This window comes from Moschus berezovskii, chromosome 19 (genome assembly GCF_049115385.1).
Source record: "Moschus berezovskii isolate FMDL1 chromosome 19, NW_MosBer_1.0, whole genome shotgun sequence".
In the NCBI taxonomy this organism is placed as follows: Eukaryota; Metazoa; Chordata; class Mammalia; order Artiodactyla; family Moschidae; genus Moschus; species Moschus berezovskii.
This window is the reverse complement of record NC_142478.1, coordinates 56,512,226-56,526,511: the sequence shown is the minus strand read 5'-3', so window position 1 is coordinate 56,526,511 and position 14,286 is coordinate 56,512,226. Positions and strand designations below refer to the sequence as shown.

The 14,286-nt window shown below is 49.3% G+C and overlaps 1 protein-coding gene and 1 long non-coding RNA gene across 5 annotated transcripts in view; one reads left to right on the top strand and one right to left on the bottom strand.

Moving 5' to 3' along the window:
- Positions 1-563, bottom strand: part of LOC148774876 (uncharacterized) — a 42,062-nt gene extending 41,499 nt beyond the window's left edge. Inside the window, exon 1 of the long non-coding RNA XR_016035340.1 lies at positions 437-563. This is a non-coding gene — a long non-coding RNA (uncharacterized LOC148774876). The remainder of the gene's footprint in view (positions 1-436) is intronic.
- A 10,057-nt stretch (positions 564-10,620) lies between these two features.
- The window catches only part of BCL7A (BAF chromatin remodeling complex subunit BCL7A), a 30,340-nt gene continuing 26,674 nt past the window's right edge, over positions 10,621-14,286 (top strand). The window contains exon 1 of one of the 4 annotated variants that reach the window (XM_055404821.2): positions 10,621-10,901. In XM_055404821.2, coding sequence (XP_055260796.1) covers positions 10,810-10,901 — 92 coding nt within the window. In that variant the 5' untranslated portion in view covers positions 10,621-10,809. The remainder of the gene's footprint in view (positions 10,902-14,286) is intronic. The other 3 variants (XM_055404822.2, XM_055404823.2, XM_055404824.2) reach the window with 3 other exon arrangements.

Sequence of the window (14,286 nt, the reverse complement as noted above, 5' to 3'; positions counted from 1 at the left end):
CATAAACCTTAAGCCCTCAGTTCAGTTCAGTTCATTTCAGTCGCTCAGTCGTGTACGACTCTTTGTGACCCCATGAATCACAGCACGCCAGGCCTCCCTCTCCATCACCAACTCCCGGAGTTCACTGACACTCACGTCCATCGAGTCGGTGATGCCATCCAGCCATCTGATTCTCTGTCGTCCCCTTCTCCTCCCGCCCCAATCCCTCCCAGCATCAGAGTCTTAAGCCCTCAGTCGGCATCAATTCAGCCTTCGTAGCTTTCCCCCAGGAACTTCAACATTTTAAAAAGACACAATGTTCTCCATGATCTAGCTGTCCGTTCTTGCAGTCACATCTAACTACACGTTCCCCCGAGTCACGTTCCCCTGAGTCACTGGTGGTATCCCAAAGGCAGCCCAGCATACAGTGAAGCTTCACCAGACACTCGCCACTTACCTCTCCCTCAGTGTGCTGTGGGTCCCCTCTACCTTTTCACTGTTCTAGGAGAGAGGACAAAATAGCAGTCACTGGTGCCAGATCCTCTAACAGCGACCTCAGTTGAGCTGTGTGTGCCCTGCAGCATGCTAAGCCCAGAGATAAAATGTGGCAGGAAGCACTGGCTCTTCCCCTTTGGAAGGTTACAGTGTAGTGAGGGAAACAGATATGTCAATAATAATTACAGTGTTTTGTGATATGACACAGGGGCATCTGGAGCAGATAGGGTGGGAAGGAGGAGGAGCAGGAGGAAGCGACCAGGGATAGGTTAAGAAGTTACATAAATGTGGCATCACTCTAAGCCTATCTGAGTGGTGCCTGGGGGAAGCGGCAGGAGAGCAACTCAGGGAAGACAGTGGTCACATTATGGATGGCCTTGTGTGCTAAAGCAAGGAGGTTAAACTTGATGTTAAAGGGAAGGGAGAGAAGTAGATCAAACTTGCATCTCAGGGGCCCACGGTCAGGTGATGGGCAAGAGGGGTTGTCTGGGGAGAGGGACCACAGCAAGGAGACTATTACAGTACTCTGGGAAGAAGTGAAGGACTGGAACGAGAGAAAAGGCACTCAGGAAGGAGAGGTAAGTGTAAAGACTAAGTTAAATGTTATCAAAGATGGCATCAATCATGTCCCTTGGTTTGCAGCAATAGAAACTGGCTCTGGTTATCTTCAGTGGAAAGTGATGTTATTTGAGGACCATAGGCTCAGTGGAGAGACTGGAGAAGCCAGCTCAGTAAATGACCAGGAAGCAACCACAGCCAGGATGCCAATGGCATCACTGGGAGCTCAGTGCCTCCAATACCTCAGACTTTCCAATAGTCATTTCTGCTGTAAGTCATTTCTCCACTGCCCCATATGCCCTCCAAATTCCAAATCAAAACCACAATGAGATACCCTTTTACCTCCACAAGACTGAAATGAAAAAGAAATGAAAACACAATAACAAGTGTTGGCGAGGATGTGGGTAAACTGGAACCCTCCTATAATGCTGGTGGGAATGTAAAATGGTGCTTTGGAAAACAGGCTGGCAGTTTCTCAACATGTTAAACATAGAGTTACCATGTGACCCAGCAATTCCCCTCTGGTGAACTGGTATGTAGCCGGGAGAAATACACATCTGCACAAAAACTTGTATACTAACCATCATCACAGCATTATTCATAATAGCCAAGAAGTGGAAACAACCCAATGTCCATCAATGAATGTGGTAAATCCACATAATGGAATATTACTCAGCCATAAAAAGAATGAAGTATTAATACATGCTATCACATGGATGTAAAATATGCTGAGAAAAATAAGTCAGACCCAGAATGACACAGATTAAATGATTCCACTTACATGAAATGTCCAGTGGTAGCAAGTCCATAGAAATAGGAAATAAACTCTCAGTCGCCTAAGGCTGGGGGTAGAAAGAATGACAGCAAATGGGTAGAGGGTTTCTTTTTGGATGACAAGAATGTTCTAAAATTTACTGTGGTGATGGTTGCACAACTCTGTGACCATACTAAAAAAAACTTTAAAGGGTGAATCTTATGGTATGTTAATTATGTCTCAATAAAGCTATTATTTAAAAAAATCAACAGGTAACCCACTTGAAAAATGGGCGGAAGACCTGAATAGATATTTTTCTAAAGACATACAGATGGCCAACCAGCACATAAAAAGATGCTCGACATCACCGGTCATCAGGGAAATGCAAATCAAAGCCACAAAGAGCCGTGTCACCTCACACCTGTCAGAACGGCTGTCATCAAAAAGACCACAAGTAGCACATGTTGGTGAAGGTGGGAGAAAAGGGAACCAATGCCTAACTGTACCCCTGAAACTTACATAACACTGTAATAAATCAGCTATACATCAGTAAAAAAAAAAAAAATCAACTGACTAGACCATCCACCTACTAGATCAAGGTTAGGCCCCACGCCCAGGGCCTGGAGCTCCCAGGAGGCAGAGTGAAACGGCCCCCATCCCCCAGCTTCTGTAGTAGAGGGCAGCCTCCATCCCTAAAGGTTCACCCAGAACTAGGAAAGGTTTTCAGAGGCAGCCAAAATGACGCATGTGTGGGAGCAAGAGAGAAGACATTTGGGCAGCCATCTGGATTCCTGACCTAAGAGCTCACCAAGCGCATCGGTAGACGGATTCCAACTCTGCTCCGGGTCACTGGGTCATGACCAGACGTTCCGTGTTTAATCATTCATTGTTAGAAGAGCGGCTGTGTTACACCATCTCACCTTTGAACACATCCGTCTTCTGAAGCACTTTATATCTACTATCTCTCTGTTTGAATATGGCCTCAAGTGGCCTAACTTTTAGTCTGGCGGCTTGCCAATCTATTAGTATTTGAGCTGGGAACCATTTTTAGAGTTGTAGTTATAGGCAAGAAAAAGTAGGCATAGAAGCAATTTGGAATATTTGGTTTATCAAAAAAAAAATTTTTTTAATATTTATTCGGCTGCTCCAGGTCTTAGTTGTGGCACGCGGGATATTTAGCTGCGGCTTGTAAATTCTTAGTTGTGGCATGTGGGATCTAGTTCCCTGACCAGCGATCAAATCCAGGCCCCCTGCTGGAAGTGCAGAGTCTGAGCCACTGGACCATCAGGGAAGTGCCCCTCCCCTTCAGAGACTGGCCCAGTCTCTGAAATTTATCATCAGGCCCACAATGTGGGGGGACCTTCCCTACAATGAACTGGGACCACATAGGGCTCCACCAATGGGATGCTGGTGAATGTTTGCCAATCCTCTCTGGGTGGGGAGGGACAAGAGTGTCCCAAGAGCCCTCACAGGGGGCTGATTTACAGCTGTCCACATTCTGATGACTATAGAGTGGGGAGCACAGTCCAGAGGCACAGGGGAGAGGGGCTCTGGCTGGAACTCTGCAGACTGTGACTGTGGGATGGTAGCATCCTTTTCTGCACAAGGAGGGACGCTTCCAACTCTGCAGCTCATCCTTTCTGTCTCTGTCTCTGAGGAAGGGGCTGTATTTCATCCTGTGGTTAGAGTGTTCCCTTCAAAGTTCCCCCCTTGGCTGGGCCTTGCTAATGATGTTCCCCAAACACTAAAGCTCCTCTGTTTATGAAAACAGTACTCGGTTGCAAGTTGCTAGGCGAAGACCAAGTCTACCCAGAAACGCCAGGGCTGGGTCTGCATCTTCCTCACAGTCACATGCCTCCATCTGTGTTCTTATCCTTCCCCCACACCAAACTCCCACCCCTTGATGAATGAGCCTTCATCTCGGGGGGGGGGAGTGAAGTAAGAGTTGAATTTACCAGTTCTAGGAAGAGTAGTTTGACTTCAGTCCCCACCATGGGGCATACTGATGCGAAGATCATAGAGGGTGGTATTTAACAAATATTTTTTGGTATTTGGGGAAGATCCCCTGGAGGAGGGCACAGCAACTCACTCCAGTATTCTTGCCTGGAGAATCCCATGGACAGAGGAGCCTGGCAGGCTACCGTCCATAGGGTTGCAAAGAGTCGGACAAGACCAAAGTGACTTAGCATGCATTTTGGTATCTAGCACTTACAATGTGCCAAGCACTGTTCTAAATTCTTGACAAATACTGGGTTGGTTTTTTTTAATGTTTTTCAATTGAAGTATAGTTTACTAACAGTGTCATGTTAGTTTCAGGTGTGCACACAAAATGATTCAGTTATATGTGTGTATGTGTATGTGTGTGTGTATATTCTTTTTCAGATTCTTTTTCCTTATAGATTATTACAAAATATTGAGTATAATTCTCCGTGCTATACAGTAGGTACTCATTGGTTATCTATTTTATATACTTAGCAGTGTGTTTATGTTGGGCTTCCCAGGTGATGCAGTGGTAAAGAATCCACCTGCCAGTTCAGGTGACACAGGTTCGATCCCTGGTTCAGGAAGATCCCCTGTAGTAGGAGATGGCAACCCACCTCAGTATTCTTGCCTGGAAAATTTCATAGACAGAGGAGCCTGGCAGGTTACAGTCCATGGGGTCACAAAGGGTTGGACACAAGTGAGCAGGCATGAACGCATGTGTATATGTTAATCCTAAACTCCTAATTTATCCCACCCTCCTTCCTTGACAAATACTGTTTTTAATTCACATAACTCTATGAGGCAAGTCTTATTTTCATCCCCATTTTACAGATGAGGCACAGAAAGGTCAAAATACAAGTCATGGCTAAATAACTCACTTCTGGAACCTCACAGTCACTCTTTCAATGTGTCTGAAATAATCACAAACATTCAGTGAGAGCTTGACTTCCAGCCTGGGTACTTAGTTATTGAGACTCACACTCAAGCTGAAAGCAACTAAAAATGCTAGAAAACACATTTTAAAACATCCTAAAAGCCACCACATGCTGACAAGATAGTAAGGACTAGGCAAAACTCAAGGAAAAAAAGAATCCTGAAAACTAATCCAGCAAGGAGCCCACTTGAAGCCTATAGATATTCGCCAAGCGTAGCATATTTGAACTTTAGTGTGAATGGTTTTTTGAGGCAAGAGATCAGAAATCGAAGTCCAGGATCCACATGGGGGAAGATTAGACCTTGCCCACAATAATGCAGGCTTATTAGAATGACCACAATAATGGGCTTCACCACTGGTGTGCTGGCAGATGTTTATCACCAGCTCTTGGCTTGCTGGGGAAGGGTCCTGATATATTATTTTGTTGTTCAGTCGTGTCGGACACTTTGCAACCCAATGGACTGCAGCACGCAAGGCCTCCCTGTCCTTCACTGTCTCCTGGAGTTCACGCAAATCATGTCCATTGAGTCAGTGACACCATCCAACCATCTCATCTTCTGTCTCTGCCTTCTGCTCCTGCCCTCAATCTTTCCCAGCTTCAGAGTTTTTTCCAGTGAGTCGGCTCTTCGCATCAGGCGAAACAAAGTATTGGAGCTTCAGCTTCAGCCTCAGTCCTTCCAGTGTATATTCAGGGTTGATTTCCTTTAGGATTGACTGGTTTGATCTCCTTGCAGTCCAAGGGACTCTCAAGAGTCTTCTCCAACACCACAGTTCAAAAGCATCAATTCTTTGGCGCTCAGCTTTCTTTATGGTCCAACTCTCATATCCATACATGACTACTGGAAAAATCATAGCTTTGACTAGATGGACCTTTGTTTCAAAGTAATGTCTCTGCTTTTTAATATGCTATCTAGGTGGGTCATAACTTTTCTTCCAAGGAGCAAGTGGCTTTTAATTTCATGGCTGCAGTCACCATCTGCAGTGATTTTGGAGCCCAAGAAAATAAAGTCTGTCACTGTTTCCATTCTTTCCCCATCTATTTGCCATGAAGTGATGGGACCAGATGCCAAGATCTTCATTTTTTGAATGTTGAGTTTTAAGCCAGCTTTTTCACTCTCCTCTTTCACTTTCATTGAGACTCTTCAGTTCCTCTTCACTTTCTGCCATAAGGGTGGTGCCATCTGCATATCTGAGGTTATTGATATTTCTCATAGCAATCTTGATTCCAGCTTGTGCTTCATCCAGCCCAGCATTTCTCAAGATGTACTCTGCATATAAGTTAAATAAGCAGGGTGACAACATACAACCTTGACATAATCCTTTCCCAATTTGGAACCAGTCCATTGTTCCATGTCTGGTTCTGTTGCTTCTTGATCTGCATACAGATTTCTCAGGAGGCAGGTCAGGTGGTCTGGTATTCCTATCTCCTGAAGAATTTTCAACAGTTTGTTGTGATCCACGCAGTCAAAGGCTTTGGCATAGTCAATAAAGCAGAAGTAGATGTTTTTCTGGAACTCTCTCGCTTTTTTGATGATCCAGCAGATGTTGGCAATTTGATCTCTGATTCCTCTGCCTTTTCTAAATCAAGCTTGAACATCTGGAAGTTCACAGTTCACATACTGTTGAAGCCTAACTTGGAGAATTTTCAGCATTACTTTGCTAGCATGTGAGATGAATGCAATTGTGTGGTAGTTTGAACATTCTTTGGCATTGCCTTTCATTGGGATTGGAATGAAAACTGACCTTTTCCAGTCCTGTGGCCACTGCTGAGTTTTCAAAATTTGCTGGCATATTGAGTGCAGCACTTCCACAGCATCATCGTTCAGGATTTGAAATAGCTCAGCTGGACTTCCATCACCTCCACTAGCTTTGTTCATAGTGATGCTTCCTAAGGCCCACTTGACATTCCAGGATGTCTGGCTCTAGGTGAGTGATCACACCATTGTGATTATCTGGGTCATAAAGATCTTTTTTGTACAGTTCCTCTGTGTATTCTTGCCACCTTTTCTTAATATCTTCTACTGCTTTTAGGTCCATACCATTTCTGTCCTTTGAGCCCACTTTGCATGAAATGTTCCCTTGGTATCTCTAATTTTCTTGAAGAGATCTCTGGTCTTCCCCATTCTACTGTTTTCCTCTATTTCTTTGCATTGATCACTGAGGAAGACTTTCTTATCTCTCCTTGCTATTCTTTGGAACTCTGCATTCAAATGGGTATATATTTCCTTTTCTCCTTTGCCTTTCACTTCTCTTCTTTTCACAGCTATTTGTGAGGCCTCCTCAGACAACCATTTTGCCTTTTTGCATTTCTTTTTCTTGGGGATGGTCTTGATCCCTGTCTCCTGTACAGTGTCACAAACCTCCGTCCATAGTTCTTCAGGCAGTCTATAAAACCTAACCCCGTGAATCTATTTCTCACTTCCATTGTATAATTGTAAGGGATTTGATTTAGGTCATACCTGAATGGTCTAGTGGTTTTCCCTACTTTCTTCAATTTAAGTCTGAATTTGGCAATAAGGAGTTCATAATCTGAGCAGCAGTCAGCTCCTGGTCTTGTTTTTGCTGACTGTACAGAGCTTCTCCATCTTTGGCTGCAAAGAATATAATCAATCTGATTTCGATGTTGACCATCTGGTGATGTCCATGTGTAGTCTTCTCTTGTGTTGTTGGAAGAGGGTGTTGGCTATGACCAGTGCGTCCTCTTGGCAGAACTCTATTAGCCTTCGCCCTGCTTCATTCTGTACTCCAACGCCAAATTTGTCTGTTATTGTCAAAAAATTTGTCAGGTATTTCTTGACGTAGTACTTTTGCATTCCAGTCCCCTATAATGAAAAGGACATGTTTTTTGGGTGTTAGTTCTAGAAGGTCTTGTAGGTCTTCATAGAACCATTCAACTTTGGTTTCTTCAGCATTACTGGTTGGGGTATAGACTTGGATTACCGTGATACTGAATGATTTGCTTTGGAAATGAACAGAGATCATTCTGTCGTTTTTGAGATTGCATCCAAGTACTGCATTTCGGACTATTTTGTTGACTATGATGCCATCATTGTCAATGCTGTCTGAGCATTTGCCAATTTCTGTAGTGTAAACATGATTTCAAACTATTAACATGAGGTCACTGAACAGAAATTTGGGATGTGTAGGCCTATCAGCACTCACTGACCCCACTCTGGGTACAATAAGCAAATCAGTCTCATCACTTAGGTAACCTGTATTGGTATCACTTGGGGGTCCAGGGACCCGCCAGCCCTGAACCTGGGTGTCAAATATTTATTTATTTGGTCTTAGTTGAGACACATGCAATCTTCAATCTTTGTTGCAGCATGGGGGATCTTTTTTGTTAGTTGCAGCATGCTAACTCTTACTTGCGGCATGTGGGATCTAGCTCCTTCGGAGTCTTAGCCACTGGACCAGCAGGGAAGCCCCCTGAACATGGATGTTGGTCATTTTGCACTAGCAGTGCCCTCAGGAGCCTGGCAGAAGCAAATGTAAAGTATCTGGAGACGAAGATAGCTTCATTCTAGGCCTCCCATTATCCCTATAAATAAATTTGGAAATACAGGGTCCAGCAAGGTCAGAGAAAATCATGCAGATCACAAGGAAATAGGACACCATGAGTAAGAACGAGGAGAAACAGACTCTCAGAAACTTCAAATATCAATGATTAGACACAGACTATAAAACAACTGTGCTTTGTTGAAAGGAAGAAGTGTAAAAATATCTGCAGGAGACAGGAAACTATAAAAAGTGCCACACTAGATTTATAAAGAACATTTGTAGAGAGCTTTGTAGTTTAATCGGAGATGAAAAACATACATGCCTTCAGGGCCATGTGGTAACACAAATGAGTACAGTGACTAGGTGACACAGTGGTGACCTGGGGAGCTGTATCCACAGGGTACAGGGCTCCTCAGCTCCAGCTGATTGTTGCCATGTGGCACACGGTGCCCAGTTTGCAGATCTGACATGTCTATAGAAGCTGGATATTTGAATTTCTTTTTATTGTGGTCAAATACACATAACATAAAATGGACCACTGTGGGACCTCCTTGGCAGTCCAGTGGTTACGACCCAGTGCTTTCACTGCCAAGGGCCTAGGTTTGATCCTTGGTTGGGGAATTAAGATCCTGTAAGCTGAGTGGCACAGCCAAAAAAACCCCACCAAACACTGTAACAATTTAAAGGTACACAATTCAGTGGCATAGAGCACATTCACAGTCACCATTATCTTCTTTCAGAACTTTTTTTCATCACCCCTCCACCCCCAGAAAGGAAACTCCATACACATGTGAAGTCACTTCCCATTCCCCACTCCCCAGAGTCTCTGGCAACCACCAAATCTGGTTTCTGTCTCTATGGATTTGCCTAGCTTAGATAACTCATGTAAGTGGAATCATACGATATTTGTCCTTTTGTGACTGGCCTCTTTCACTTAGGATGTTTTCAAAGTTCATCCATGCTGTGGCATGTATCAGTACTTCATTCCTTTTTAATGACTGAATAATATTCCACTGTACTAAATATGCACATTTGTCCATTCATCATTCAGTATTTGGATTTTAAATTATATCTTCTACTTTTGACTCAAATGTATGTTTTTAAATGTTATGTGTAACTTTAAGCATGTATCTGCTGGTCAGGTAAGTCAGAGCACCAGTGATATGGACCTGTGTTTTATGACCTGCTGTGACATGCTTTCCCAAGTAGTCCTCACATTAGGAACTTGGGGTTCAGGATGGTAAAAGGACATGCCTAGGAAAAGGCCTTCAGTGGAGCTTCCACTCCATAGCACCAGAAAATTTTCTCCCCCACCAAAACCTTGAGGCAAAGGGCTTGGTTTAAGAATGAGTGGTAGTCACACACCTAGCTCACAACTTGTTGGGCTAGTTGATCTCCAAGGCACTGGGTTTACTGACAGGGGTCATTCTTTTTCCGGAACATCCATCTGGGCACAAAGCGGCTCTGTTCAATACCAGTTTAGCTGCAGCTGAACACAAGGATGGCTTATCCTGGTAATTGTAGGTTGGTGCAGAGCTGTCTTGAGGCACCGCGGGGAAGACACCAGCCCAGAAGTCCTCCTAGTAGCCGGCCAGTCTCCTTTACCTGCCAGGGTCATTTGTGCGGTAGCAGCAGCTGAGCTGAGCCCTGAACTTACATCAGGTGTGGCTTAAGCTCAAATCTGGTTCTAGGACAGAAACCCCAGCGTGGGTTCGCTTCCCTTATTTATGGCGAGGGCAACTTATCACTAGAGGCAATGTCTAAGAGCCCCTCTTGAAATGCTGATAAATAATCTTCGAGCATTTCCTGCGCCGAAAGCTATTTAAGAAGCAAGGTCGAATGTCTCTCGTGGTCACCCCCAACTCCTTTCCTCCCACCCTAGTTTTCCAAAAGGACGAAAGACAGGGAAGCGACGTCCTAGCTCGCTTTAAACCGAGCATAAGGCCAGCAGAGGTCCGCGTTTCTCAACTCTTTCCAAGAGCACCTCGCGCCCCGAATCGGCGCCTTCAACTCTGAGAAGTCCGGAGCCCCACAGGAAACTTGCATTATTGCAGCCGCTGCCACACACCCGTGCCCGCGGACGGGCGGCCGCGCCGGCTCCCCAGGAATGCGTCCCCTCCACGGCCGGCCGGCCAGCCGGCCCGCCTTCCCCGGGGGACCCCTCGGCACCTGCGGCCTCCGAGTAAGTGTCCGCGCGCACCTCCGCCCTCCAGCCCGCCTCCTCCACCATCCCGCGTGCCCGGAGCCAGGGGTAGCCAGGTGCCCCTCGCCACCTCCCTGGGGAGCGGGGGTCGCGGGCGCCTCCCCCGGGTGGGCGGAGAGGCTGCCGGCGCTGCTCCGCGGCGGCGGCGCCCGGAGGCCGCACTGGCGGCGGCCGCGGCGGCGCTGCTCCCCCTGCTTGGTGCAGCTGCCGCCCGGCGCTTGCGCACTGGGCCCTGGGCGCGCGGCGGCACCAGGCTTTGTGTGTGTGTGTATGTGTGCGAGTGTGTGTGTGTGTCCGTGTGTGAGTGAGTGAGCGGGCGGGCGGGCGCGAGTGTGGCCGCCGCGGAGCGCGAGCAGGACCCGGCGGGCGCGCTCCCCCAGCCTCTCTCTCCCCGCCAGAACCATGTCGGGCAGGTCGGTTCGAGCCGAGACCAGGAGCCGGGCCAAAGATGATATCAAGAGGGTCATGGCGGCTATCGAGAAAGTGCGCAAATGGTAAGCGGAGGCGCCGGCTCGTTCGCTCTCCGGCTCGGCGCCGCGGCCGCCCCGAACCCCGAAACCAGATACAAAAAGCCGGCGGGGCGCAGCGCCCCGGGCCGCCCGCGGGCCCGGGAGTTGGAGAGGGCGGGCGGTGCGCGAGCCGGGTCACCTGTGCGCGGCGGGGGCCGCGGCCGCTGCCCAGGTGCGCTCGCGCCTGTCGCCCACCTGGCGCGGCGGCGGCAGCCTGGAGGCGACAGGCGCCCCGGGCCGGGCGGTGGAGCAGCGGGCAGTCCCCGGCGCGGCGCTTGGCTCCCGGGAGGGGGGCTCGGGGCCGGCCCCAGAAGCCATTTCGTTTTGTGCAAGTCACATGAAAGCGGCTTCCCGCGCGCCGGGGCCGCGATGCCGGCGGCGGAGGGGAGAGCGCGAGCTCCATTGTGCAGGCACCGAGCGGGCCGCCGCCGTCTCCGTCTCCTCCCCGCGCGCCCCGGGCGGCGCAGCGCCGGCCCCCGCGCCCTTGCCCGCGCCGGGCCTCCCTCTCTCCCTCCCTCCCCGGCTGGCTGGCTCGCTCGCTCGCTCCCCGCCTCCCAGGCTCGGCGCCCTCGAGTCTGCGGAGTTTGTAGAGCGCGAGCCGTTTAAATTTAGCGCTTTGGGCTGCCTGGAGCGAAGGCTCTTGGCGACGAAGAAAGATGGGGGCGAGCGCGAGGAGGAAACGCTGGCTGCGGCCGCGGGGCCCGGGGCTCCTGGCGCCCCCCCGCCTTCCCGCCCAGCTCTGCCGGGACCCGGGCTCGGGGGCTCGGGTGAGCGAACGTTTGGGGCCAGACCCCGGTCCTGGGCCGCGTGTGCTGCTCCAAACCCGGCGGTTCGTGTTTGTTTTGCGGAGAGAGCTGTTGTTTTTGTTCTCTGCGCGGGGGAAGAGGGGGACTTGGGTGTCGGGCCGTGCGGGTTTCTCCGGTTCACGTTAGATTCCGTCCGGCGTGGCCTGGTTGTAATTAATACGACTGAACGTTTCCCCGGCCTCGTCCGGGTCTGTTTCGGAATCGGCCCGAGGGCCAGGCCCGAGACGCCAGCCGATCGCCAGGTTGGGGCAGACTTGTTGAAAACTCCCGGCTCCCGGATTTCAACTTTATTATTTTTTTCCCACGGCCTCACCAGGGTCAGGGAGGGAGAAGAGCCGCCGCGACGTTCGAGTGTCAGTGCCCGCGGGCTCATTCTGCCCCTTTATTTAAAGCCCGAAAACCCGGCAAGGCCCCGTGGAGGGCTCTGTTTATGTTTAGGGGTGTCATTTCTCAAGTAACGCCTGGGTCTCTCAAAACCACTGGGGGCGAGCCTCTAGTCTAGCCGTGTCACAAGTTAGCTGTCCTTTCTGAGTCAAACCCAACAAAAAAGGCAAGAGGAAAATCAATAAAGTCCACGTGCTCCCGGGCCTCCTATGGAAAGGGCTGTCTGCAGATGGCCGGATGCCCAGCCGAGGGCTGGGTTTGGCTCCAATGGGACAAAGAATTTTCAGAACCGTGAGAAGGGGAGGCCTTCCAAAGTTGAGATCCAAGTCTTCCCTGCCGTGGGAGCTCCCCTGACGCGCAGGGCGCCGAGTGCCGGGACTGGAGCCATTTAAAAATGGCAGAAACAGCTGCAGGCCAAAACACACACAGGAAAACAAGCCCACCACCCCCTCTCCAGCGGGATTCTCAGAGGCAAGGCTGGAGTTGTCCCCTGCCTGAGCGCCTAGGCAAAGAAAGAGCTGTTGTCTGGGCCCGAGTTCCTTCTGTTACCAGCCTAGAGGTGAGAAAGGGGTGGGGGCACGCTGCCTTTCTGTGCTTCAGGAGGCCTGATGGGGCCTTCTGCCCCAGGTTCCCAGCTTGGCAGAGGCCCGTGCACCCTGACAGCTGCTCCTGGAGGGCCCACCCGCCAACTGCTCTGCTGGGAGGGCAGATGGAGCTGTGGGGTTTTCTACCCTGGGGGCCCCAGAGCAGCCAGCCTGGAAGCCCTCAGTGCTGCTGAGCAGGCTCTGGTTTGGGGGGGAGGGGAGGAGAACATGCCTCTCTCCCTTTCTGTGTTTTGGGAAACTAGGAGTCAAGTACATTAAAGACCTCAGGCTTTGGGATCTTATGACTGGACTTCCAGTTCACTTCCTTGCTGTGACCTTGGGCTAACCACATAACTTCTCTAACCATGACAGCAAAGGGTCCCTGTGTACCTTCTCTCCTCCTGGAATAATACCATGTCGCCAAAAGCACTTAATCCTTCACACGGGGAGGGATGTGTGTGTGTCTGTGTGTGTGTGTGAGAATCTCTCAGTCGTGTCCGACTCTTTGCAACCCCATGGACTATAGCCCGCCAGGCTCCTCGGTCCATGGAATTCTCCAGGCAAGAATACTAGAGTGGGGAGCCATTTCCCTGGTCATTAAATGCTGCCTTTACTGTAAGGTAGAAGCTTGGTTTTGCTTATTTTTTTTCCCCTCTTGCCTGTTCTAAGCAAAAGAGACTTTACCTTATTTCATAGGTTTCCCCAGAACCAAGAAGCCGAATCCTACCCTCGCTCTGCCTTTAGAATGTGTCTTCCAGTCAGCCCTTGTGGTTTGGGGTTGTTTATTAACTCTGTGGCCACCAACCGTGTCTGGGACGTCCTACTGGCTGGGACACTGGGTTGTCAGATTTAGCAAATAAAATTACAGGATACCCAGTTAAATTTGAATTTCAGATAAACAACAAAATAATATTTTTTAATAGTTTTTTTTTTTTTTTAGTGTAAGTATGTCCCACGCACTGTTTGGGACATACTTATACTAAAATATATTATTCATTGTTTATCTGAAATTAACCCAACGACCCATATCTCTTTTTTTTTTTTTAATTCAGAATGGAGGTGCCTAGCATACCACTCAGCCTGTAAGCCTAGGGTGGTGTTTCTCCTCAGTCCCAGTGACCCCTAAAAATCCCCCCTTCTGCCAAGCCCTACCCTTCCCCTCCTCTGGAAAAAGCCAGCAGCCAGCTGTGGCCGCCTTGTCCATAGCTACTGGCTATTTCTCCTCTCCTTTCTGTCTGATACCCCAGTAAGGCCAGCTGGTGGAGTGCAAGGCAGCCAGAACATGGTTGAAGGAAGAACAAAATGGTGGGCTCCTTTGGGGGGAAACTGGGGCAGGGTTAGGAGGCCCGATGTGGGTGGAGAAGAGAGGGAAGTGGGAGTCATTGGGCAGGTGGTAAAAGGCTGGAGCCTTGGAATAGGCTTAGGCCCAGGGACTCCTGGGACCGTGGTCAGAAGGGTCCCTCAGTGACTTGTGAAGACGGAGAGAGGCCTGTTCCCCGAGAGCTCCCACGGGTCCCTGGGGGAGGGCAGGTTTGACTGTGCCTAGACTCTCACCTCAGTACCTTCAGGGGACCCTCCTGCCAGGCACAGGGCAGG